The 27,589-nt window shown below is 41.8% G+C and overlaps 2 protein-coding genes across 3 annotated transcripts in view; both read left to right on the top strand.

Moving 5' to 3' along the window:
* atg5 (ATG5 autophagy related 5 homolog (S. cerevisiae)) overlaps nt 1-17,659 on the top strand; it is a 49,449-nt gene extending 31,790 nt beyond the window's left edge. For both annotated transcript variants that reach the window (XM_049582645.1, XM_049582646.1), the window contains exon 8: nt 15,914-17,659. In XM_049582645.1, coding sequence (XP_049438602.1) covers nt 15,914-16,050 — 137 coding nt within the window. In that variant the 3' untranslated portion in view covers nt 16,051-17,659. The remainder of the gene's footprint in view (nt 1-15,913) is intronic.
* LOC125892608 (cathepsin S-like) overlaps nt 1-27,589 on the top strand; it is an 853,108-nt gene that overhangs the window by 364,707 nt on the left and 460,812 nt on the right. The gene's annotated exons all lie outside the window — the stretch shown is intronic.

The following is a 27,589-nucleotide window of genomic DNA, read 5'->3' as shown; positions in this document are numbered from 1 at the left end:
AAGAAGCACCACTCTGTGACATCACTCTGGTCGCGAGTGAACGATGTGTTTTTGTAGTCTAATGAGGCAGAGTGTCGAGAATTTGCATCTCTAATAGAAGTGAATAAATGCTGATGACAGTTGGACATTTAAGAATCTGTCGTCTGTGGAAGTCTTGTCATTGTGTCACAGCCTTCAGGTGGTACATTTTAACCCTGCCAGGTTAATGTCTTTGTTTTTGGCATCAGGCAGCGGATTACAGCCATCAGATAACATCTCTGAGCAATAACAGCTGCCAAGTACGAGGATGTTATCGAAGGATTCTTTTGACCTTCTTGAGGGTTTTTCTGACACTAATCCACTTCAGTGAAGAAAGAGTGACGCCTGCACACTTACTCCACGCCACAAAAGTTTAACAAGTGTCCTTTTTACACAGAGATGACCTTTCAGAGCCGCTCTGAAGTCCCTTCTTTACGCCTCCTTTGCATTTTTACTAAGAACCAAACAACAGCTGCGTCATGTTGCTGCTTTTAGACAGTGTGCCGGCATCGCAGAAGCAGAAGAGGAGTGACGTTTAACACAACAGCATCGGCCTCTACTGTGACATTTAACACTTTCTAAATAACAACGATGACATAACATGGCATTAACAATCATTTAATTTCCCTGTTGTATGGCGGCTGATCTTGTCCCTTGCTCGGAGCGTAAGGAGCTCCTGGACCTCATTCTGAATGTTTTCCAGTCCCAGTGAAGTGGAGCTCCAGTCCCAGCTGGACGAGGACATCTAACTGGCCTACTGTCCTTGTCCCAGTATACAAGCACGGGAGGGGAATCCATTTATTGAGCCAAGTATGTGCGACTCCTCTACGATAGGTGGAGATATGCCCCCTTTCAGCTTGTTAGTATTGGACCTTTTTCCTGTTGACCTATTACGTCACAGACCAAACAATGGACAAACAAGTTAGCTAGCAGCTAACTGCTACCATGGTGGACAACTTTACAGCTCTGTACATTTGGTCCGTCCAAAAAGTCACGGCTCTGGATGTAGATTTCTCCATGTTGTTGCCGGCTTCTTCTGAGCATGCTCAGAACGCCTTGGCCAGTTTGGGTCTGACTGTATACATGCAGGAGGAATTCGACTCCCAAACACATTATGTGGGTGTGTTAGTCCTACTTTGAGAAATTGATTTAGTATGATTTCAGTCGGACTAACATGTTAACGTGGATTTTTAAAATCCAGTTTTAGTCAGACTGATACAATAAATCAATTTTCTCTAATGTCATGTAAATGTACCGACTGATTTTCCAGTTTGCAGACATGTTTGGCTACTGATCTTCTTTGAGTTAGCTGCTAACTGCTGTTAGCTGCTTTTTAAATGTCCCGCAGGAGATCGCATGCAAAAGTCAAACCTGTCCCCCGTTCTGTGATCGTATCTTTTATACACAACCGTGAGGCGGAATAACAGCGTGACATTTCCAGCTTGAACAGGCAGTGTAAAGGGGATAAAGACGAAATTGTGATTGTACTTAGGTCTTCGTCTTTTTGACCTGACAAAGATCCAAGTAGGATCGATGTCTTTAAAAAATGTTTGTGTTGTGGAGTTAGTGTGCAGGCGTTACTTTGTCTTTACTGACACTGTTTGAAGCCTTGCACCAACGTGATGTGTGGATAATTACTCTCCTTCATCTAATCCACTTCAACCCAGTTGTTGTAATTTTCCTAATTTCTGCCCCATTACCAGGTTTGTTTGACATGTGCGTGACTGCTGGGTGGAAACAGAGATATCCTCTTACAGTCTCTTCCTCTTTTCCTGTTCCTTTTCTTCTCCATAGTTTACCTGATCTAAGACTCTTTTCTTCCTCTTTGATCCTCTATCTTTCTCTCAGGTGTAGTCTTGAACATCTTCCCTGTCTGCTGTCGACGTCTTTCATGTCTTTGACGTTAAATCTCTGCTTTTCTCTGCTCTCCTCCCTCCCAGTGGAGTCTGCCTGCCTGGCTGATCAAGGTGAAAGTGGTCCTTTTGTCTCTCGTCGTTTGTTTAGTTTCCACCTCTTCCTCGGCTTGTAGATGACTCGCATGATAGCTGGAGATTATGGCGGCGTGTTTGGATTAGAGAGACTGGGATGTGTGTTCAGGGCCGGGGCGGGGCTGTGGTGTTTGGGGGGGTTTGCTGGTAATATCGCTCAAGAGTTCAGAGGACTTTTTTTTTTTTTTTCGGGACCCTAACGTATAACAAAAGGAAAATCTGGGGTGCTCCACTTCTGTGATCTTTCAAACATCAAATGACGTGTTTTCTCCATACAATCCTCTCCTCTGTTATGTCTAAGAGAGGATTGGTGTTGACCCCTGTGAGACCCAGAAACCAGCCGCAGCAAACAAATGGGGGTGGCTTGAATTTAGAGGAAGAAAGAAGGGGATTCCCAAATCATCCTCGAGCCATGGCCGAAAAGTCTGTTGCCATGAGGCTGTCGTTCCCCCCACGCTGTGGGTAACAAACAAAAACAACATGTTACAGTAACCAGCGGTCAGTGTCTCATGAGTTTTTGGTATTTTTACCCAGGTGTGTTATTGAGCAAGCCTTTGGCAGAAATCTGGCTTCGGTTTGCTGCAGAAATCACAACCTGAAGGGTGACGCTGCCCACACAAGACATGCGTGTATTGACAGATAGTTCTCGTAAGCAAAGCCTTTTTGTTTTCTTTTCAGGTTTTATCGGAGGTGAGCCCAATCATGAAAAACCCACACACTGATTATTGTCTGTGAATAATCAGAGGGAAACCCCCCACCCCATCTTCCCTCCCCCACAACCCCACCCCAACCCCTCCCTCCTCTCTGAGTGACAAATCCACGCAGTGATACTTTGAGCGTCCAGCCCCCCCTTCCCCCTCCCCCGTCTCAGTCACATTTGTGGTACAGCCCACTCACTGTTGGCAGTCTCTCCCTGTTCAGGCTACATCAGGAGCCAATACTGCTGCTCTGATCAAACACTTCGGCTCACTTCAGATGCTGGAGGGGGAAGTGTAGGTTTCAGTGGCTGTTTTGAAAGAGCAGATAGTGGCTTATGGTTCATGTGTGCAGGCGTGTGAGATGTGCACCAGACAGGGGAATTCAGGATGGCTCGAAAGCCTCGATGCCACGGTCTTATGTCGATTCAAATGTGGTCAGCGCAGATCTTTTGCTTTCTAATTCTATGTGAACAACTTTACTGTAAAAAGGCTGCGAAGGCTGTGAACGTTTTGATAATTTGGGCAAAGTTCTCCACTGATTCTTTCACACTTTAAAATCAGTTTGGAAAACACTGATGTCCTCACTAACACTGTGAGAAATTGCAGATTGTAGACTGTTTGGTTTCCTTTAAGTTTCCGTACAGCTGCTTGTGTTAACAATAGTAAATATGTGAGAACTTTTTCCGTCGTCAAAAGTTTTACAGAAACCTGAGTATGATTGAGCCCTAAAGTTCCAGGATGTAGACATGCAGCAGGTGTCACAGAGTGGACAGAATCAGCAACAGTCGAATTACATTATGAAAAAACAAATACATTTGGTCTATGAAAGAAGGATATAGGATTTTTTTTTGCCGATATGTAACAACTCATTTGACCGGTAACTGATTCTGCTATATCCACCTTTTCCCCACCTAATGTTAGTGATCATTAAGTCTCTTCTGTAGTGGAATTAACATCATATTATACATATGTAGTCTTATCATGACAGACATGAAATACTGTACAGTGTCTGTTCATTTATTGTGCAACATAAGAAAAAGCATTTTGACTGATTCAGATTTTTTTTTCTAATATTTTAAAACCAATATCTGCCGATGCCGATGGCGTGCCGATATCATCATGCATCCCTACATTACACATACTACAAGTGTCTTATGTGCTCTCTGACAGGGTGGCTGTAGGGCCTTAAAAACTCAAAAATTTCGTAAATACACATTTACTAATAAAAAGGCTTTAAAAGGGTAACCCCCAAATTCCACCAGATGTGTGTGGGCTGCGTCTGCGCTCCAGAACAGCAGTGGAGCCGATACGTTTCAATTCTAGTCTACCGGCTGCGCTGTGTTCCGGCTCCGTCACAGCTACGGCGCTCCGGAGCTGCAACGAACACGCATCCAGTGGAATTCCGACGTTAGATTGTCTTAAACTTAGGTTTCATGGGTCTTAAATTTTTTTATGCCTCCACATGTTTTTGAGTTGTCCGTGTGGTTGTCCATTTCATCTTTGTGAACGCAATATCTCAAGAACACCTGGAGGGAATTTCTTCCAATTTGGCACAAACACCTACTTGCTCATAAAACATATTTTTGGCCATAAGTCAAGAATTGTTACACTAATTCTGACAAAATTTTACACAAATAAGAAATGATGAAGACAGTTTATACTGCAAGAATTTCCGGTGATGGTGCTACAGTCCATCGTTTGAAGAGAAGGAAACACTGTTTTACAGGGGGAGAAGATTTCAGCACATCACCTGCAAAAGCTCTGCATCATTAAACTGAGGCCTCGCAGGCCATGCTGCTCATTGATTATGTTTTTGGTGGACACACAGAATATCATCAGTGTCAGTTCATTTCCTGTTCATTTTGAACAGTGAGTTTACTTTGAAAGAGTATATTCTCACTTTTGGTGTATTTTTAGCTCAAGTTTAAAGTGGGATTAAAAAGGGCTTAAAGTCTTGATGTAACTTGTTTATACCTGTAGACTCCTGCTCTTGTCGTAACAATACACCAGCAGATCATAAAATGATGGCGCACTCCTCCCTTTAGCTTTCTCTCACACTTTATTGAAAAGTTTGAAATGATCAGGGTGACCTTCATGCACTGATCATCAGTACAGGTCGTTGGTTTCTACCCTTCGTACGGTGTCTTGAGTCTCAGTTCTCAGTATTCCCTCCCTTAAAGAGGAGTTGCTGAGGACACATTTGAACTCTCAGATTTCGTCGATGCCCTGTACAGTTTTTAACCAGTTGTAACATGGTTTGGTGGAGGCGTGCAAAATGTGGCTGCATGCAAACTGTGAGCTGCAAAATGTTGCTGAAATACAAGTTTTAAAACCAGAGTGGCTCGGCTCTGATTCACACTTGCAACACGAGTGCTTTCAGTGAAACTGTTGGCTGCCGATCGACAGACAGTTTATTTGTTCTTTCTAAAGGAAGTCGTGACATGTTGCCAGTTTCTCAATTGTGAAGATTTGGTTTTCAACTTTGTTTTATGTAATTGTTTTGGACTGTTGTCTTGACAGAGCAATAAATTTGAAGATGACGTGTTCTGGCATGTTGCCAAATTCACCAGTTCTTGACATTTTGTTGATAACTAATTGATTTATCAAAAGAAATTATCAGGAGATGAAGTAATACAGGGAAAAAACGGTGGTTTCAGCCCTGCACTTGACATGTCTTTCTCTCACAGAGCTGCATGACAGTTTGACTTCCCTCCAGTCAGTCATTCAGTATTTTAGTCCAGCAGTCAGTCAGTGTGTCAGTCAGTCAGTCCGACCCGCTGCCAGTCGTGTAGTCAGACTGTGTGCTTGGCTCAGAGGAGAGCGCAGCGTTGTGGTCTTCCTAAATAGTGGTTGGCTTCGCTCGGCTGACAAAACATGTCGTCTTGGCCGGCGGTCGTGTACTACTCAACCACAGGGTGTGTGCGTGTGTGTGTGCGCGCGTGTGTGTGTGTGTGTGTGTGTGTGTGTGTGTCAGCGGACATATCAGCCCATTTTTATTCAGTTTAACAGTTGCTGCTACTGTGCCCTGTAAGCAAGTTCTTAATAATTTGGTTGTGGTTGGGAAGAAGTGGCTCCCTGTCTGGTCTCATCAGCTGCTGATGTTGGGATTTGTTCTCACTGAAGCTTTAACTTACAGGACACTGAAATATGTCACGTTACACGCACATTATGTTCATATGTAATAATTTGATCAAAACAAGAAAAACAAACATTTTTTTCTGGTTAGAGGTTGAGTTGAAAAAGAATTTTGACCTGCCGGTGCTTGTTTCCCCTGGCAGGTCAAAGGTCAGAGTATTGAAGTATTATAGACACAGTGCAGTTCAGTGGAGATGCCCCGAGCCTCTGTGGTGCCGTCACACAGTCATGTGATCCTTGGAAACCTTCAGATGGAAACATTTGCTTGCAGCTGATCTCTCCCAGATATGCTTGTTGTGTCCTGTTTGTTGGCTTCAGATGCAGTTGTTCCTGCTGTTAATGGTCAACACTCTGACACTTTATGAATCACAGAGCTGAGCGTTAGTCAAACTGGGAAAACACCTCTGTGAATTTCTCTCCCTGTATGACATCTTTCCGTATTGTCTTCTATCACATGATAAATCTGCTGACGCTGGCTGTACCTGTATGTTCGGGAGGCCCTGAGGGGAATCAAGTTTTTCCTGTAAGGGTGCAGAGGAAAAGGTTCTTATCTGCGTGTAACTGTAGTCGTCAGTTATAAGTGGATTCACTCTGAGAGGAGGCGAGCATCCTCCGCACTCACAGTCATCATGAAGGAACAGTCCAACCATTTTTATATTTTTATATGGTCAAGCTCCATTAAACATGACGTTAAGTGTCCTAACTGAGGGGGAAATAACCCTCATGACATCATCAGACTGACAACTGTTTCATTTAGTGTTTTCTGAAGCTGAGTCGTACTCCTCATGACAAGTTAATTGAACTTGATGTGTTCTCACTGTCATCTTGTCAGTAGGGATGCATGATATTTTTGCCGATATCAGATATGTCAATATGAAACAGCTTATTTGGCCGATAGCAGTATGTTCACTTTTTTTCCCCACCTAATTTTAGTGATCATCAAGTCTCTTCTGTGGTGGAATTAACATCACACATACTCTTATCATGACGGCCCACCAGCAGATGGAGACATGAAATAAAGTACTTTTCTGTGTCTGTAATATTCATTGTGCAAACTCTGGAAACTCTGGAATTGTATTTTTAATGAAAAGGTGAAAATGAAAAGTTCATCTCAACACTCACAGCACAGTGACCAAACCAGACTCAGGCAGAACTTGAAATGTGTGTTGAAGTCATGTGAAGTGTTACAGTGAGTTATCAGAGTTAAGAACCACCAGAACAGAGACATAAATTAACCAAAGCTGTCCATTAAAGCACTGTGCTTATCACAGTAGCTCCACCACATCGGTGTAATGCTGCAGTGACAGTTATAGATGAAAGAAATGCACCAAGTTTATTGCTTAGAAAACAGAGTTTACCATTGTGACACCTGTCGTTACGACACCTGTCAGAGATTGTAGAGAGCTGGAGACGGGCTCAAATTAGATGGAGGCAGCTGCCTCATAATTTTTTATGCAAGAAAAACCCTGTAATCATGTCCAAGATTCACTACATGTTTTTATCTAACAAAATATTCTGCTTCAATCCATATCTGTTAGCGCCTAGCCTTAAAAAAACAAACAAAAAAAACATTGTCACTGCAGTAAAAAAGAAAAGTTCGCCCTCTTGCATGCTAACACAGAGGGAGGCACGCACCCATATTAACACAGCGGCTCATCAGCAGCACCATAAATTACATTTGTATAAACACAATAACAACAAAGTCTATTTCAGCTCTGATACTATGATAGTAAAAAGACTTACTCATTTCATTTGACACATCAGCTTATTCGGTTTTTTCCCTTTTTTGTAGGTTGATGATGTCATGAAATATGACGACAGACTTTCGACGCTTAATTCAAAAACCTCAGTAGATGATTTGGATGATGAAAAATCTTCTATTGTTGTTCAGGCTGTTCTCACAAATCCTTCACACCCAAATTCGCATATATCCCACGTATTTTGAAAGGACTTTTCCTTTGAGTTGTGTGTTCGAATCGGTGTGAACTTTGAGTCATTCTAAAGTATGTCCTTACCAAGTTTCTTTTCCTAAACTCAACCTCTGTGACTTTATGTTGAGGACATAACATCATTGGTGAGGCACAAATTTGTTAGATATCATACGAACCGTTCCATAAAAAAAATTATTAGTCCCTCGGGATGAGCTAGTACACCATTGTCTGTATTCGTATTGGTGGTTTTTGTGGGTGGAGGTCAAACCAGAATTGCGTGGATCTAACTAGAGGCCTGAAATTGATTCGGGTTTATCAGAAGTTGTGATATATACCGGTATTAGCTATATTTATTTATTTATTTATTGAAAACAATTTACAGAACAGACTTAGGAATGAAGAAATTCAGAAATTTTTCATCACAAGAGAAGAAGTTATTTGGGTGATGCTCGCATCCATACGTTATCCTCACAAAATACTGGTTTCATCCGAGTACTCGGCTCAACCATATTATTCTGTACTCTAAAGCACCTCCCAGAGTTCACGTCAGATGACCTCCAGACATCACCAGAGCTGGACTCAGTCAGAAATGTCAGAGTTCAGTGGTTCACACATGCAGCAGCTGACAAAGAGGTTTGATGGAAAGTAGAGTTTGAAAATAAATTTGTCCTTAACATTACTGGAAATGTGAAGAGCAGCTTTTCCAACTAAGATTAAAAAAACACCATCTGTCTGCCAAAACTTCTTTTTTCTCTGCTGTCTCAAATGTGTGTTTTAACAAGTCTCAGCTGTTCTGAGGTCGCAGACATTATTAACTACATGTTTACTGCAGGAATTCATCCTGACGATGATGACTGAAATTCGGTAAATCCTGCAGTCAGGACCCAGACTGACCTGATCTGTCACTGTATTTCTTCCTCCCTGCATGTTTGTGTGTGTGTGGGTACAGTGTGAGCGTGAAACTGTACATGTGTGTCTAATGTGATGATCTACAGTAATATATATTTGAGTGGGCTGTGTGTGCGTGCTCGGGGGCGTGGCCCATTGTGAATTCCCCCCATTTCTCACAATGAGTCTGTAAGAATACGCCTACTCCACCCACATCGGCCCGCCTGTTGCCAGGCAGCACCGGGGCTAAAGGTTAGAGGTGGGTAAGAAACACCACCCAGAAACTGTGTGTGTGTGTGTGTGTGTGTGCCTGTGTGTGTGTGTGTGTGTGAGAGAACCAGAGAAAGTGTGTTCTCAGTATTGCTGTCATATCAGCAGGATCACACCTTTTACTTTCTGTGCTTCTGAGCATTTTAAGATTTTACTCAGGTTGACCTGGGTGTTAATCAGCTCATTTCAATTCACTGTTATACTTTTTAAAGCTGCTCTGCACCCTGACAGTAAAGATAAAGCCATAAGGAAAAAAAACACATTTTTAAAGTGTTGCTACGAAGTACGGTTAATTATTCTCAGCTCTTACCGATGTCTCCAGGTTCATACCTTGATTATTTCTAATGAGGCATATCTGTTTACACATTTTTAAAGTCTGAATTTAATATAGCATGTAATGCATCAAACCTTCCTGCTGCCAGAGGACACTGCAGGCTCAGCTTAGAAAACAAGCTCCTCCAGCTTGTGGAGGGTTTAAAAATGAATAAAGAGAATCAGAATAAGATTTATTAACGAGTAGGCTTTCACTTTTCTTTGGTGTTTTGGTGCACACATTATGCAATATGCAGTAAATATATTAAGAGGAATAAAAATAAGTCAAAGCACTCAAGAACATAAATGTAGATTTAAAGAAGTTATAATAAAAATGGGACAAAGATGCTTTGAAATATAGCTAATATGTTCAATATGGTTGTTTAAGAATCTGTAGTTTTTCTGCAAAGTATTAGTGAGGTGAAAAGTTCAGAGTAGAGCAAATATGTGCAATGTTTAGAAACAGTAGTCCAAGATGTTTCTTAATTTAATCGACGGTGTGTATCAGAGTCCATGTCTGTGATGAGGCCCACTGCAGTCAGGAAGAAACTGTTTCTGTGGTGTGACATTTTGGGGGAGGAGAGTGCAGAAGGCATGAACACAGACAGTGCAGGCAGTGATGATGTAATGGAGGGGCCCGTAGAGAGAGCAGGCCCTCCATCAGCATGTTGGCCAGAGAACAGGCTCTTGTAACTCATTCAGATAATTACTGAAAGAAGAACTCCCACACACTGTCTGACTGGCACAAATAATGATTTTAATGCTTCAACATTTTGATAACTAGACGAAAGCGAAGAGCTTCTCCTTGTTACAGAATGGTTTGCCTGATGAAGATCTAGTTACTGAAATCTTTTTTTTGCACGTGAGACAGTGTGGGGAGTTTGTGTTCTGCTTGTCCCTCTCCTATGCACCTGTTTGGAAGTAGGTGTGCAAGTATTCCTTTGTTCTGAACTCATTCAGGTAACCCCTCTGAAATACGCCAATGTTCAGAGAAATGTTAAATTAAAAAGTGGAGCCAACTGCTGTATCTGCAGTCATAAAGGCAAACCCATCTCCAACAATGCTTCAGTTTTGTTTTGTTTTTGTTTTTTTTTGTGAAAGAGTCAGTAACAATCTATTCTACAATAAAATGATATGTTTACTTTAAAGAAACTATAAAACATCAAAGAGATATTAATTAAATTATTACTTTCTTATCTTATTTGGTATTTTTGTCATACACAGATTTGCACTGATGAATGCTGGGTAATACCTATGTTGATGTTGTCCAATGTCAAGTAGCTAGTTTAGAAACAAAATCTTGCATTGGGGCCCATCATAATAAGCTGCACCATCGGCCACGATCATTTCCTGTCCACCTCAGGATCCTGAAGAGACAGGAGATTGCAGCCAGTCACCTTCTCAGCAGAGTGAACAATTCGCTGCAGTCTTGCGGTGACAGCAGTGCACCAGATGTTGATAGTAAGATTTTAAAAAAAGATAGAGCAGGTGAGGTAAACAAAACATTTTTTATTGCATAACTCTGCCAATAAGCGAACAGGGTCGGGTCCGCCACTGTTTTAATCATAATAGTAACGTGGAAATGAAACAATGGATTTTTTCTTTGAATAAGTTTCGGTATTTTCTGGTGACCTGTATTCCTAAATAATTTGTTTGGAGTCACATTGAATGGAAAGGGATTCAGTGTATCTGGGTCGTGCACTCTGACAGGCATGAGGTCACTCTTACTCCAAATCATACAGTAACCAGAAGCAGTTTTTGTCTCTAATATAGCAGGACGCTCACCTTTGGGTTTGTTATTTATGTTAATATAAAGAGATCTAATGTTGTGTTGTGTCTTTGTCGTAAGCCGAAATAAGAGGTTCAGTATGTATTTTAAACAGCAAGAGTTTCTATAGCTAATGTGAGCAGGAGAGGTGAGAGCAGGCAAACTTGTCGTGTCCCCCTGTGTACTGCAAATTCTGGAGATATTGTGTTGTTTGTTTGGCTCCTGGCCTTTGTAAAGTATTTTGATATAACTGATTAAATGTTCCCCTAATGTGAGTTTGTGAAGAACACAATAAGATAACGCCACTCAAGCTGGTCAGGCGTTTTTTCTGCATCCAGTGCAGCAATGACGAGGTCTTCAGGTGGTGACAGAGGAGGTGAGGATGGACTCAGATGGCAGTGTAGAAGTGCACCATCATCACCGCATTTAGCAGGTTGAACTTCTTCAGCTGCTGCAGGAAGTGCATCCTCTGCTCATTCTGTAGCTGCAGGTTGTCCCTTAAAGTCATTTTAGAAATTTAAATATTTACCTTTTTTTGACAGTCGTTTGTTTCACTGTATTTTACGGCTCCTCAGCTCACATCTGTGCTTATTTTTTTTTTATTTATTTTTTTTAAAGATATATATTTTTTGCCCTTAATTGATAGGATAGTGAAGTGTGAAAGGGGGAGAGAGAGGGAGAGACATGCAGCGAAGGGCCACAGGCTGGAGTCGCCTGCTTTACCACTAAGCCACCAACGCCCCCTGTGCTTATATTTTAACTCTTTGTCCAAAACTCCCAGCACTTAAACCTGATTCATTTTAGTTCCGTCTTCATTTCTTTTCTCACTTCCCTCTTTCAGAGTGCGAGTAACGTTCCTGCTCCTCCTGCTCCTCTTACAGTGCACGCTCCTTCAGCTGCTCCTCAGAATATTCATTCTCAGGTTTCTGACTCCAAACCTTCCTCACATGATATTATAACGCTGCAGAACACATGAAACTAACCGACTCCCGTCAGTCGAAAGGAAACTGACTCAGTACAGTGATAGTTGTTTGTTTGTTTTTTCAAGCTTGTGGCTCAGTGGTTTTAGTGCAGTAACCCAACAATGCAAACACGCTGACTCCTCAAACGTCTTATAGTAGCTCTGTAAGTAAGGAAAGTGAGTACAATTTATTTATATGGCGCTTTTTGCAGACAGATGTCACATAGTGCTTCCTACAGGCATTATGCACAAATAGTTCTTAGTTAAGATTCTGATTTTCAGGGTGAACTAATAACAGATTTTTTCTTTTTTAAAAAAACATTTATCACCAATTTATTATGTTTTGGATCCAAATTTTTTTGTAGTTGGATTTTAATGGTTTTCCTCCGTCTCTTTAGCCTCTGTGTTGCGACCTTGAAAATCACCCAAGCTGCTAAAAATCACACACTTGAGATTTATCTTTTAATTCAGCAAAATAAATGAGTCAACTTTCACCTTCTGCTTAAACCCTCTCCTGCCTGCAGGCATCAAACCTCAGTTTGATTAGCTGGTAATGTAGAAACTGTGTCCTTGTCATCCTCCTGCAGAGACCTGTCCATGTCTCACCTTTCTGTGATCTTCCTCTGACACTATGTGGTTTGTGCTGGACTGCAGCAGCCACTCTGCTCTGGCTTAAACTTTCCAGAATTTAGTGTAGAAACATTTGTTACAGCTGATAAATAACTAGATTTACTTTGTTTTGAATTCCTGCAGCTGCCAGCAGAGGCAGCCCACCTCTTCCCGCCACCTCTGGCCTGCGTCTGCACATCTGTACTTTTCAGCAGAAAACCTTTGCTGTGCACATTTCTCACTTTGTTTCCTGACATTAGTTTCTTGCACGTTTCTGTTTGCCAGTCAGTCAGCAGGTGTAGGGTGGAGCCGCTTCTCAGACCGTCAGTTAACACTCACTCTCAACCGTCTTCCTGATATTACGTGGAACTAAAATGTCACGCACCCGGTGGTAAATGAGGACGAGCACAACCTGCGTGTGTGTGTTTGTGAGGTCAAGAGTGATAGACAGGAAAGGGCCCATCACTGTCTCCTTCTCACACACTCACACACTCACACACACACACACACACACATCCTGATTGCATACATTAGCTGTCATAATTAGCCAGAAGCTGAAAGACACTGATAAATACTAAAATATTAAAAAATAATTACAAAGAAATAAAAATATAAATATTTTAAGCTCAAACCTAAACTGAAAGCACGATCAGTAATCTAAGATCAAAGAAGACGCAGCTGCATCGAGTGTTTTCATTTTAATTAAAAAAAAATGTACAGCAGTTTCTGTTTTACAGTGGAGCAAAACATTTGTCACCTTCCGGCCCACTGACTGCAAAATATTTATCTTGAAACAGGAATCAGTCTGAAGGTGAGATAAAATTCTTATTTGTCTTTAAACAGGTGAGCTGTTTCTAAAGCCGGACTGGTTTCTAGTGAAGCCCAAGTAAAAATGTAAACAGATAAAATCACACAAGACAGTTTTGTTTAAACGGGCTGATTCCCATCAGAGGTTCAAGCACTCCACTTCAGCGGCACATTTTTCAATAAAAGAAGAGAATGAATGAAAAAACTGTGAATGAATCAGCTGCTGCTGGAGATCGACATCTCCGGTGTTTCTGTAAAATTTATTACAAGAGGGAAGAGTTAACATCTAAAGCTCAGTAATATAAAATATGAATAACCTGTTTGTATGCAGGGTGACTTCTGACCTCAGCTGCTGACACTTTTTCATGTTAACTGCATCAGATACTGTGTAGGAAGCTGTAACCAACAATATCTGTACACCAGCTATTTAATGTCAATTTAGAATTCAGTGTGAACATGAGTCATCAACATACAATAGAGAACACGAAAACATCAGCACAATCAGATAACAACCCACATGCCATCAGAAGTACAAGTGAGATAAAATAACTGTATTTGGCACATTTGTTTGTCTCCAGTAGTGATGCAGCACATGTCTGCTGGATTCAAAACAGTGATGTTGCAGTTTAGGGCAAAAAATAAAAAATAATTATCTTTAAAAATCATTAATTTGTTCCAGAATTTTAGGATGTGACCACCACATAGTTGGAAGACGCGCTGAAGTGCTGAGATGTTTGTCCTCAGTCAGGATCGAGCTCCAGAAAGACTCAATCCTACATTTCCCATAATGCAACTCTGTTGTGTCTTTCATTTGACTCTTCCTGCTCTTGGTCTTCTGACCTCACACTCTGTTTGTAACACACGCTCTACAATATTTTTAAAAACAAAAATGTAAGTGAAGGTGTCACGAAATAGTCACACGAGAAAGTTGCTGCTCGTAACGAACGATTTGCGGTCGTGGCCTTTCAGCGGTGGGTGGGGTCAGTCACAGAAGGCCATCTAGCCAGACACACACACACACACACACACACACACACACATGTGCATTGTGAAACTACAAACTGTCAGAGTGAAAGTTAAAAATTCGAATCCTGTCAACGACGAACACAAAAACATTCAACTGTCACTCTGCTGCATAACTGAACATTTACACTGGTGCTCTCTCCATCTGTCTGTCTGTCTCTGTCTGTCAGTCTGTCTCTGTCTGTCTCTGTCTCTGTCTGTCTGTCTCTGTCTGTCTGTCTCTGTCTCTGTCTGTCAGTTCAGTTCAAGCTGCTTTATTGACATGACTGCATTTGAAACAATGTTGCCAAAGCCTATTAACACGATACAACGCAAATATACCGAGCATAAACAATAACAATACATTAATAATAATTGCTCTCTCTGTCTCTGTGTCTCTGCGTCATTGTGTGTCTGTGTGTCTCTGTGTCTCTGCGTCATTGTGTGTCTGTGTGTCTCTGTGTCTCTGCGTCATTGTGTGTCTGTGTGTCTCTGTCTCTGTGCGCGTCTGTGTGCCTCTGCATCATTGTGTGTCTGTGTGTCTCTGCGTCATTGTGTGTCTGTGTGTCTCTGTGTCTCTGCGTCATTGTGTGTCTGTGTGCCTCTGCGTCATTGTGTGTCTGTGTGTCTCTGTGTCTCTGCGTCATTGTGTGTCTGTGTGTCTCTGTCTCTGTGCGCGTCTGTGTGCCTCTGCATCATTGTGTGTCTGTGTGTCTCTGCGTCATTGTGTGTCTGTGTGTCTCTGTGTCTCTGCGTCATTGTGTGTCTGTGTGCCTCTGCGTCATTGTGTGTCTGTGTGTCTCTGTGTGCGTCTGTGTGTCTCTGTGTCTCTGCGTCATTGTGCGTCTGTGTGTCTCTGCGTCATTGTGTGTCTGTGTGTGTCTGTGTGTGTCTGTGTGTCTCTGTGTGTCAGTCACCACAGCAGTGGTATTACTGTAGCGTGTGATGTGGTCTCTGTCTCACCTCATGTAACCTTCTCTTTCCTCTTTTCTCTCCACCTTTGCTCCCTCCATCTTCGTCTTTTTCATTTTACTTTTGTCTCCTCTTCCTCCTATTTTCCTCCGTACACGCTCTCTCTTTTACTCATTTCCTTCCCTCTGCTGGTTTTTAACTTTTCCTCCTCTCCTCACTCCACCATTCATTCTTCTACCAGTCTTAGTTTTCTCCATCTCTCTCCCTCCTCTCCTTTTTGTTCTTACACCTTCTTCTCTCTCTCTCTACCTCTTTCTGTTCTGTCTTCTTCTTGTGTATTATCGTCTGTCCCTCCAGTCCTTTGTTTCTGCCGTCTTTTGACAACTGTCGTTTTTTTAATCCTGTCTTCCTTCCCATTTTCTTTTTTCAACTTTTTCTAGTATAAATAAAAAACTGAATTCATATAATAATCTTTTATAATCCTTTTGTACTTTTGTCCCTCAAAACAATGACTAATCGTGATCTCAGTATTGATCATGATAACTGTTTGGCCATAATCTGCTGCAGGCTGACGATTGTTAACTGACTCTCTCGCCCTGTCTGTGTCCACGCAGGTGAGCAGAAGCGTTACCAGGTGGTGATCCACGGGATCGAGCCGCTGCTGGAGACACCTCTGCAGTGGCTCAGCGAACACCTCAGCCACCCCGACAACTTCCTGCACATCTGCGTTATCCCCGTCCCCACTGACTGAGGCCACGCCTGCCGTACCTCGCTGTCACCGTGACGACCGACCGACCAGCCGCCCCGCCAGCTGGCTGGATAACTCCGGAAACGGTAGCGCTAAACAGTGGAAACTCTGAACTAACAGACTCTTTAAGGAGATCTTACTGATGAAGATGAACAAAGGATGTGAAGGAGGTACAAACTGACCTCCTCTTCCATCTCGTCTATTTATATTTCTACTCCTCTTTAAACTCCTCCTCCTCCTCCTGCTTCCCCTCAGAAAACTTGTGTATCGGACGCGAGGATGAAACAACAGAAAAAAGACACTTGTTCAGGTGAAGAGGTCTTTGAATGAGCAGAGGATCGCTCCTTTTCTACTCTCCCATCTCTCCTCTCCTCTTCTCCACGGGAGGAGAGGAGGTGAACGGATCCCTCAGTTTTCCATCCTGCCATGCATCTCCCGTCTTGTCTCGTCCAAGATAGAGACAGTCCTGTCAACAGGGAGACACAATTGTTTGGGATTTTGGGAGACGTGTATTCAGTCCTGCTGAAGTTGCCTTAGTTACCACGTTCATTCATTTCCATCGCCGTCTGAGTCATCCCTGCAAAAACGTCTGGACGCACAGTCACTTTGAGTTTACATCACAAAGTGTTGTCATGTCCGAAAACCTTCCAGGAACGTCTGCTGGTTTGTTTCTGACTTTTTACAGAGGATTTTCTTTTCATCAAGTTTCTTGTTTTAGTCTCTCCACTGATCTCAGAACACTCTGGGTCTACTTTGATCATCTGATGAGATCTAATGTTTAAGTTAACAAGCAAACATCTGGTACTGATCCTGAATCAGCATTAAACTGCAGCTTTAAATGGAAAACAGTGAAACTCCACTTTTGTTTATTTTCATTTTTTATCTTAAATTCCATTTTCATACAACTTACTTTCATCGTTGAAATAATCCTGAATTACCTGCTAATGTTTACGTGCTCCTCTCCAGGTTACGCATTAACTAAAAATTGCATTACATTCTTTGTTATTGTTGTTTTCTTTGCAGACAGATGGAGATACAGGATTTTCACAGGGTATCTTTAAAGAGTGAACAAGCTATTTTTATGAGGCTGAAGCGTTTTGTGCGGGTCATTGGGGAAAAAAAACAAACTCCACACATGTTTTCAATAGCAGGTGTTGATTTCTCTCCATCAATACAACAGTTTAGCTGTTTTACTGTCTGTTTTTGTCAGGTTTGGCTCGAGCTGCTTCGTCTGCAGCCAAACTTAAATGAGCATCTGGTTTTGTTTCATTTTAAGAACTCGGCTCAGATAATGAGACAGCAGGCACGATTAGCGTAAAGTCTGCAGGCTGTTGGGGGCCGCGGTCGCCTGATACGTCTTACATATGCTTACATTAGCACATTTTAGTTTGTGGACAGGCAAATCTGGCACAAGCAAACATGACTTTTGCCAGAGCACTAACTTTAGTCACCAGATCAGATCATTTTGTTGAATGTTGAGATCGTAATTAATCTTTTTTTTTTTTTAGCAACATTTGCATCATATCAGCATCTTGTCTTTTTTTACATGTTCATACTGAAATAAAATGACACATTCAACTGTTATCCAGAATGACTTCAAATAAAAGTGAGTTGAATTAAATAGTCACTTGTCTAGTTATTAACTGATATGTACGAAAACACATTTTACAGTACGATGCTGAGAGATTTAGACATTTAGAGATTTAGACACAGTCATGTTGTCAGAACTCTCTTACATCACTAAATATTTTGAGGTAAACTGACTTTACATTTGGAATCTGACTGCATCCATGAAGCCGTCAGCTCAGCCTCAGTTACCTTCACTTTCCAGCAAGGTGAGGATGAAAATGAAATTGAAAATTCATTCTTAGAGCGCAGCGTCATTTACGTTTTTCAGTACTGGTGACAGTATGTTACCTGAGTTTCAGTAGCAATACCAGAACAGTATCAATGCTCAAACATTGTTCTCTGAAGCATTTTGTTTAAAAGGTCCAAAGAAACAAAAATCACTGCAGCGCTGTTTCTGTTCCTTCAGTCCAAAGAAGTTCAACTAAAAACTGCTGACAGTGACAAATGTGGATTAACGGAGACGCTGTCTCTGGAGAGAGAGACATTGGAAACTGAGGAAATAAGGTTTTATTCTTCGTTATTGTAAATTCTTTATTAGGAATAACCTGTTGAGATGGACCATCTGTTACAATTTGCCTCAGAGTCTTTATAATATACGACATCACTCTGTCTTTGGACCCTCACAGTGGATCAGGAAAAACCCTGTAATGAGGGAGAAATATAAGCACAGTTAGACAAAACATTAAACAAAAGTTGCAAGTTATGCAACCCACCACGGGTGATTAAATAGCAGCAGTTAGCAGTTAGCAGCTAACTCATAGAAGAATATCAGCAGCTGAAAGTGTCCACAAATAGTGAAAACACTGAGGTCCAGGAGTTCCTTACCCTCCGAGCAGAGGACGAGATCAGCCGCCATATAACAGGGACGCTAAATGATTGTTATTGACATGTGATGTCATTGTTATTGTTTATAAAGAGCTGCTGACACGTATGTTATATGTCACACTAGAGGCCGACGCTGTTGTGTTAAACATCACAACTCTTTTGCCTCTGCGATGTCATCATGTTGTCTGACATCAGACACTGGAGCCACATGATGTTGCCATTGTTTGGTTCTGTGTAAAAATGCAAAAGAGGTGTAAAGATGGGACTTTGTAGCGGCTCTATAGCACCATCTACACACATCAACACACACACACACCGTCCTGCTGCCTTAATATTTACAAAGCACCAAAAGTCGATTAAGCTGCTGCTGAAAATAGTCCCCAGCAAACACAACTTTTCCTCCAGTGTGTTTGAGGAAATCACTGAGCCTTTTTTAAAAAGTGAAACTGTAAGATTTACATCTTCAGTGGGAACCAAGGCGCTTCGGGCTGAGAGCCACAGACAGGAAGTCAGAACATATTTAGAGACAGACTAACACATCGTTGGTTTCTGCTTTTTCATGGGATCTGATGACTGTACGAAAAACTATTGAACAACACCAGCTTTGTCCTCTGAAGCAGGGGTTCCTAACTGGTGGGTCCTGGTCCAGAACTGGGTCCCAAGTTCAGTCTGAATGATCCACAAGTGACTCGCGAACATGTCAAGTTTGTAAAAACACACTTAAAGTAAATTTCTGGCACAGACTTTTGACTGTGAGGTGCTGTTCCCTGCTGTAGGGTGAGTGACTAACGAACTGCTCAGTGACAGAGACGGCAAACGAGCTCGACGACATGGCCAAACCCAAGTGTGACGCTGAACACATTCGAACAACTGTTTGGACCTTGAACTAATGACTGAGGAGAAATCTGGACCACTGCTGGGAAGAAGACCTCACCCTCAGTCTGTCACTGTGTACGCTGGACGTGCTCGTCTGCAGCTCAGCTGGTTGGTGAAAGTGTCTGGGATTTTTTTGGGGGGGGGGGGGGTTGTACAGGCAGACAAGACAAAGTCAGTTTCCTTCCCCTGTGGCGTTTTACCGTCTTTTCACTTTATCTATGTCATAAAGAACATCTCTCTCTTATGTGTTTTACTGCTGACACTCGCCCTCCTTCTCCCTCTTCATCTCTCCTGGTTAATTATCTGTTGGCATTCCACCCGCTGCTAATGAGACCACTAAACTGTGCTGTCAGACAGGCCTCAGGCGCTCTGTGTGTGTGTGTTTGCCTCTTTCGATGTGAGCAAGCTCGGTTTCGCGGAATTAAGCTGTACAGTGTGAGTGTGATGTGTGTGTGTGTACATAATTACAGACATCATTTATAGCCCCCTGCAGGTGTGTATATATGAATTCTCTCACACACTCGTCTCTTGTCATACTGCCAGTCTGCTAATTCAAAGTGTGTGTGTGTGTGTGTGTGCGTGTCTGTGTGTGTGTCTGTGTGAGTGATGTCACACATCATGTCATCACGTTAGGCTTCCTCACCGCTGATGCTGCCGCCAAGTATGATGGGACGGTGGGTTTATGGTGTTGAGTCAAGACCTGGGGCTCGGCGTGGGGTATAGTATGTGTTTGTTTGTGTGTGTGTGTGTGTGTGTGTGTGTGTGTGTTTGTATACACACTGCAGCCCTAGACGCAGTGATGAAGAGTCTGTCTCACTCTGTCATCTCGCTGACACACACACTCTTTTATGGGATTTCCCGAGCCGCCGTCCGACCCCTGTACAGTACAACACAGAGCAGAGAGAGTGAGATGCTCAGTGAGGTGTTTGGATGGAATGAGTCGAAGGTAAATTGTTTGCAGGGATACGTTTTTTCTCTCTCTCTGAATGTCTGAGTGGAAAAGCTGACGTATATATCTGAGTTCATCATGCTGACCAGATTCTAACAGAAAAGAGTTTCTAAACAAGATTATTGGACAGTGTTTGAGAACAAACGTCCTTCTATCAGTCGCCAGAATAAATGTTGGTATTGTATGTTTCACATGTGGTGGATATTTTAAAACATTTCTGTTCGTTTCACACTCAAACACTCAACACACTCAATTTGTCACCACAAACACGGCTTTAAATGTCCCAGCCTTATGTTAAAGTAGGAGCTTTTGTTGTCACAAACATGGCTGGAAATGTCCTGAACCCTCGTTAAATAATAACTGCCTTTGTTGTAACATAAACTTCAGGAAAAATCCTGAACGCTTGTTACTACAACACCCACCTTTGTCGCTAAAAACACATCTGGAAATGTCCCAAACTCTCATTAAAAAAAGACCTACATTTGCCCCTGCATACATGGCTGGCAATGTCCCAACCTATTGTTAAAAAGTAGCAGACTTTGTCACCACAAACATGGCCATACCCACTTTTGTTGTAACAGACACAACTTGAAATTTCCCTAACTCTGGTTAAAAAGTAGCAGCTTTTTAGGCGACAAACGTGTCTGGAAATGTCCCGAACTTCCATTAAAAAATACTCAATTTCTCACTACAAACATGGCTTTAAATGTCCCAACCTCATGTTAAAGTAGGAGCTTTTGTTGTCACAAACATGGCTGGAAATGTCCTGAATGCTTGTTACTACAACACCCACCTTTGTCACTAAAAACACATCTGGAAATGTCCCAAACTCCCATTAAAAAAGACCTACATTTGCCCCTGCATACATGGCTGGCAATGTCCCAACCTATTGTTAAAAAGTAGCAGACTTTGTCACCACAAACATGGCTGGAGATGTCCTGAACACTCATTAAAAAATATCCACTTTTGTTGTAACAGACACAACTTGAAATGTCCCAGCCTCATGTTAAAGTAGGAGATTTTGTTGTTACAAACACGGCTGGAAATGTCCTTAACTTCCATTAAAAAATACTCAATTTCTCACTACCAACATGGCTTTAAATGTCCCAACCTCATGTTAAAGTAGGAGATTTTGTTGTTACAAACACGGCTGGAAATGTCCTGAACTCTCGTAAAAAAAAAAAAAACAGTCAATTTCTCACCACAAACACGGCTTTAAATGTCCCAGCCTTATGTTAAAGTAGGAGCTTTTGTTGTCACAAACATGGCTGGAAATGTCCTGAACCATTGTTAAATAATACCTGCCTTTGTTGTAACAAACACTACCGGAAAAATCCTGATCGCTTGTTACTACAACACCCACCTTTGTCACTAAAAATACATGTGGAAATGTCCCAAAGTGTTGTTAAAAAATACTCGCCTCTGTTGGTCTCAAACTTTGGTCTGCTGCCTGGCAGCTACATCACCGAGGTGTTACACCATCATCCCCTCCTCCTCCTCCTGATGCGAAACTCAGCTCAGACACATATCTCTGAACTATGTAATTCATATGAAACGTATAAATGTAACATATCTGCGGTTTACAGAAACCCACAGTGCCAACATTTTATTCTGCTGACTGAGCTGCATCTTCACGTCTTAGTAAGTCAGTGGTTTCCAGGCTGGAGGTCAGTCTGCCCCCTCAGACCTTTTATTCAAAGTTTCACTGAGAGCTACACTCTCACTTATTTTCCCATGAATAGTCTGCTCAGCATCACAGTTACACTCACTCACACCTGGAGGCTGCCCAGTACAACCACAGTGTGACCTGCTGGAAACTGACTTCTCTAAATTTTAGTTTATTGATGAATTTCAGACCTTAAAATATATTTTATGATTCAGCTGGCTGTCGTTAGTGATGCAGTCTGACATGAACTCAGTAGTTTCCCTCAGAGTTTAAACAGTATTTGTGTCTCTCACTGTTTCTCCACTCGCTGGTTTGAAGTGGACGGGAGGAAAAAAATGATGTCATATATTTCTGTCCCCCAATGAGGGCGGCGTTTGATTTGAACACGATGACTGATGAGGGATTGTTTGCTCATGTTGCACGGTCACACTGCACCCACACCATCCTGATGAAACACAAGCCAAATGATTTTCTTATTTTGTCACTAATGTTTAATGTTACAGTGGGTTTTCTGTCACCACTGCCCAGTTTAATTTTCTCTGAGCGATTTCATGTGTTAAAACTATTAAAATGACATGAAAAGATCCAAACTGTAACTTCACTGTGATGAACACAGCAACTGTAGTTCACTCTGACAGCAGTTTCTTCCTCTGTGTCTCTGTATCATGTTGCTTTGCTAATACAACATGTCAGGAGAGAACAAGATGAAGGAATAAAGGAATATATCAACCCAGCAGTGAGGCTTTTATGTGTAATGAGAGTTCCTGGAGTTCTCCATCACAGCGGCACAGCGGTGTCCGACTGCAGAAACACACAGAAGTTGTTAACAGGATAAATTTATTGTTGGCGGCAATAAAAAGATAAAATAAAAGCTTGAACATGTCAGTGAGGCCGAAACAACAGCGGGGACAGTTGTTGAGTTTGTGTCAGAATGTAATTAGTATCAGGAAGGTTTGTTTGTGTCGCCATACCAACTGCAAACACTCTGCTGTTTGTTCCAATAACAGACAAAACTTTACCGGACAACTGATTTCCTGCAGATTCCGCGAAACCATTCTCTCTCTCTCTCACACACACCCACACACACACACACACACACACACACACACACACACACTTTTACCATCAGCTCAGACCACAAACTATGCCCTCCAACCCTGCTCAGTCCCCTACTGTCCTGCATGATTCCGTGAAACCACAGTTTCCCTCTCTCTCTCACACACACACCCACCCACACACACACCCACACACACACACACACACACACACACACACACCTTCTTCTGCTTTTTAAGGCGTCTCAGGGGGCCGTGGCGCTCTGCTGTGTATCAGACAGTGGAGCAGAGATCAAGAAGATCAACAGATGAGAGTGATTAGTGATGAAGAGGAAGTCATGAGTGTGTTCCCCCTCTGAAGCCACACACACACACACACACACACACACACACACACACACACACACACACATAACACAACGCAGACGGCGTCAGAGAGAACATGTGTGACGAGTGAAAATGACAACATACTGTAAGAGTGTTATTTTCTGCTGTTACAGCACCTTAAATATGAGAGCGATGATACAAAGTGCAGGATGGAGTCAAAACACGTGCAGTAACATCCAGAGCAAGTGAGTGTTAATGGCACAATAACGTCTTTGTCCAGACATGATTGTTTACGTGTAGTGTAACAGATAAAACACACACACACACAGATATACACTCACAGTGTGTATTTGGGCTGTTTTCAGGCCTTTAATGGGATTTAAAAATATCTTTTAAGTTTCTCTTCAAACATGAAAAACAACATGAACCCTCTCCATCACTGTGGACTGGTTTCTTTTTTCCATCTTTTTGTTTTTGAACTGGTTTTACATTCAGTTCCATTAGAAAAATCTCTAAAGCTCCAGTGTGCAGGATTTAAGGGGAAATATTGGCAGAAATGGAGTATGATATAATCAGAATGTTTTCTTTAGTGTATAATCACCAGAAAATAAAAATGGCTGTGTTCTTTGACCCCAGAATGAGCTGTTTATATCTCCACAGGGAGCAGGTCCTCGTCTACAGAGATCACCATGTTGCACCGCCATGTTTCTACAGTAGCCCAGAACAGACAAACCAAACACTGACTCTAGGTCTGTTTTTGCGTCAGCCACCAAAGTTAGCAGCCCCTCTGTGATGAGCAGTGTTGGAAAAACAGTTTTGTTTTTAGTGTGAAACGTCTTTCTTCAGAGTGTCTTTCTCCTGGTGTGAATCAGCTGGTGTGTGTGTTTCTGAGAGGAAGAGACTGTGGATAATTCAGCTCTTCAACAATGAACACTGAAGGAATTCTGACCAGGAGAAGTTTCAGCTGGTTGTAATCTGCCGCCCTTACTGCCAGACGACACCAAATCTGACACACTGTTCCTTTAAATTTGGATTTGTGATGCATTCATGTTCCTGCACAAAGACACAAAAACTCAGAGTCAGCTTGGGCCTTAAGACTTGGTGAAACATTAACACCAGACGTCCAGAATCCACGTCTGATTTGTATGAGTGAGTGTTTGAGGCTCTTGTTGTAGGAAAATAAAGATTTTGAGAATTAAAGTTAAAATATTTCGGAAAACAAAAGTTTTTCTTTTGGTAAATTCTTGACTTTATTCTTAAAATTATAACTTTTTCCGCTGAACGTTCCACTTTATTTTCTAAATCTCAGATTAGAAGAGTGATATTAATACTCCGTCACAAGTTTGGAATTTAACTTTTAAATCTGATTTGTGTCATTCACCATCTTATTTCAAAAGGTCCCATATTATGCTCATATTCAGGTTTATGTGTCCAAAACGCATGATCTGTTTTCATTCAGTTCCCGTCTGACTGAGAGGCTCCATTTTCTGTCTTCATTTTCTCTGGAGTAACTGTGTGAATGTCCCTGTGAACTGAGTGTTTTGATATTTTCACACTATTTATGCAGCACCTTTATCTGCTTTATTTTGAAAGACATGGAAATCTGACTTTTTATTAGTATTTATTTTAAGCCCAATATCACAATTTACCTCAGAGGCTTTACAGCACACGACATCCCTCTGTCCTCGGACCCCCACAGCTGATGAGGATTAACTTCCCAAACCCCTTTAAAGGTAAAAACAATGGTCAATTTACAGATTTTCTCTCCAGTGTGGAGGATCAGCTGTTCTGGTAAACTGTGGCCTCCTGCAGAGCTGCATTCAGACAAAACCTCTGCGCTGGTTTATTTTTCCCAAAGTCGTCATTTTCCTGATCCTCTGCAGCTGACGGCTGTTTGGTTTCCTCCTCAGTCTCCGGGGCCATGTTGTGTTGTGTTGAGAGGTAACGAGGATAATGAGAGTGATTACTTGTTCAACAGTTTACCGGCAGTCCGGTCTTTTTCTTCCTGTCTGTGCAGTAAACACAGGCTTGCCTCATGCTGCGGCTTCTTCCCTTTCACTTTTAGTTCCTCATTAAGCTGCACAAATGTGTCCCACTAACGTTAGATATTAAAGACATATGTTTGTTCTCTATTTGTTCTGTGTGTTTGCATGTGTTCTTACTTGTCCACTTATCTGGAAATCAATCTGACTGTATTTTCCTGAGTGACTTTAAAATCAGATAAAACTTTATTCATCTGAGAGAAATGACTGCTTCACACAAAGTATGTATTTTAAACATGCAAACAAGTGAGCAACGATTTTATGATCTGAAAGTCTGAAGACGTCTTGATGTCAAGAACAAAACCAGTTGAACTTGTGTGAAAAGTAAGTTTTAATGACTAGATCACATTTAAATATACTGTAGTCATGAAATACTGTTGAAACAATGACACAGCAGTTAAACGGAGCCTAAATGTCTAAAAACATACAATTTTGGCTGAAGAGGAAACGTTCAGCAGATCTGGACATAGTGTCAGAGTCTGTCTATTGCCCACATGTTTTACAATAAAATAATAAAACTCAAACATAGACCATGAGGTGTTTTTCATTTGAGATAATGAATTAAAAATATTAAAGAGGTGAATAAACACATTTAAACAACAAAGGGACATTTCGAGGGAATATACATTTTCCACTTTCTGCAAATTTCTTCAAATTTAATTCAAATGTCGGCTGTTTTCTTATCGATGTGTTTGGTGAGGTTGTCTCTGGATAGCTTCTGAAAGTTTAGTGTTCAGCCTGTGAATGATGTGAAGTAGCTTTACTTTGTTTTTTCTTCCAAAAATTGTAGCTTGCCACACAAAAGATGACTTGATGTCTCTTTTCTTGTTTGTCACTCAAAGTTATGTGAAATTTAAGAAGGATAAAGGCAGTTTTGGAGGCCCAACACTGAGAGCTCACAAACTCACGTCCACACTCCTTCGCTGCATCCTCTTCAACTTCAACTTCAACTTTCAACTTTATTGTCCCCAAAGGGAAATTTGCTTTGCAGGTAGGTAAAAAACAAACACATAAAAAAACATAGAAAGCACATTCACACAAGTTTTGACACGACACTGAAGGGTAAGTACACAAATACCCTGGGGGGCGACTGAGAGTAGAGTGTAGAGCTGCTGCTGTCATTCTGTCCTCCGCCTCGTTGTTTTCCTCAAATATCTACAAGAACTCAGATCCTCAAGTTCCTCAGATTTGATCGAAGGTAATCACTTTTAGTGTAAGAGGAGTTTGTGATGTGAGGAAACAAATATCATATTTATTTCAGTTTGAACGTGATTTCTGTCAGTTTTGATTTCAGCCTGTAACTCAGCCGTCGGCCTGTAAACTGAGGTCTGAAGACTCGCATCAAGAGAGTTTTTAAATTGTTTCATTAAAGCAGCTGTCTCTGGTTTGTTTTGATGGAAATGTTGCAGATGATGTCACAGGAACTTTCAGTTCACACCAACAGCTCAGAGTGATTTTCTGCATATTAAAAATGTGAATGTGTGAAGTCAAACTGTAACACTGACGAGCTCTGAGACTGAATAACAGCTGATTCATCAGACTGCAGCCAGTTTCTCTTTTCCTCCAGTAAAACCAGTTAACAATCAGCAGACCAGAAGTGTGTATGTGTGTGTTTCTTTGTGTCTCTGTTCCTGGCAGTGTGACACACACACACACACACACACACACATCCTCTCCTCTGTGGTTCTCTGAGGACGGAGGGATGGACATCCATTTTTAACGAGAGCGACGGTCTTTGAAGTTTGTAACACAGTTCACTCTCTCTGTCTCCCTCTTTCTCACACACACACACACACACACACACACATCTGCTCATATGACACAAAGTTTGTTGTCTTGTCGTTTCTCTTGTAAAAAGAAGTGCAATCACTCCCTCTTTCACTCCCTTTGCGTTGCTCTCTCCTCCTCACTTTCTGTCCTCTTTGCATCAAACCTCCCAAAACCAAACCGCCCAGCTTCCCTCCAGCCTCACAAACATTCTGCATCAGTGGCCAAAAGTATGGAAATCTTTAGTTTCACCCATCACCGTGGGCACTAGAGATCTAAAACATGGCGGTTATTCTGAACATAAATGGAGTGACGCAACACGACCAAAAGTATGTGGACACCCAGATATAACACCCATATGTGACTGTGGGGATCCATGTGCTGCTCTAATGGCCACAACTCTTCT

Source organism: Epinephelus fuscoguttatus, linkage group LG8 (genome assembly GCF_011397635.1).
Source record: "Epinephelus fuscoguttatus linkage group LG8, E.fuscoguttatus.final_Chr_v1".
Taxonomy (NCBI): Eukaryota; Metazoa; Chordata; class Actinopteri; order Perciformes; family Serranidae; genus Epinephelus; species Epinephelus fuscoguttatus.
The sequence above is the reverse complement of the archived record's forward strand: the minus strand, read 5'-3'. Positions and strand labels throughout refer to the sequence as shown.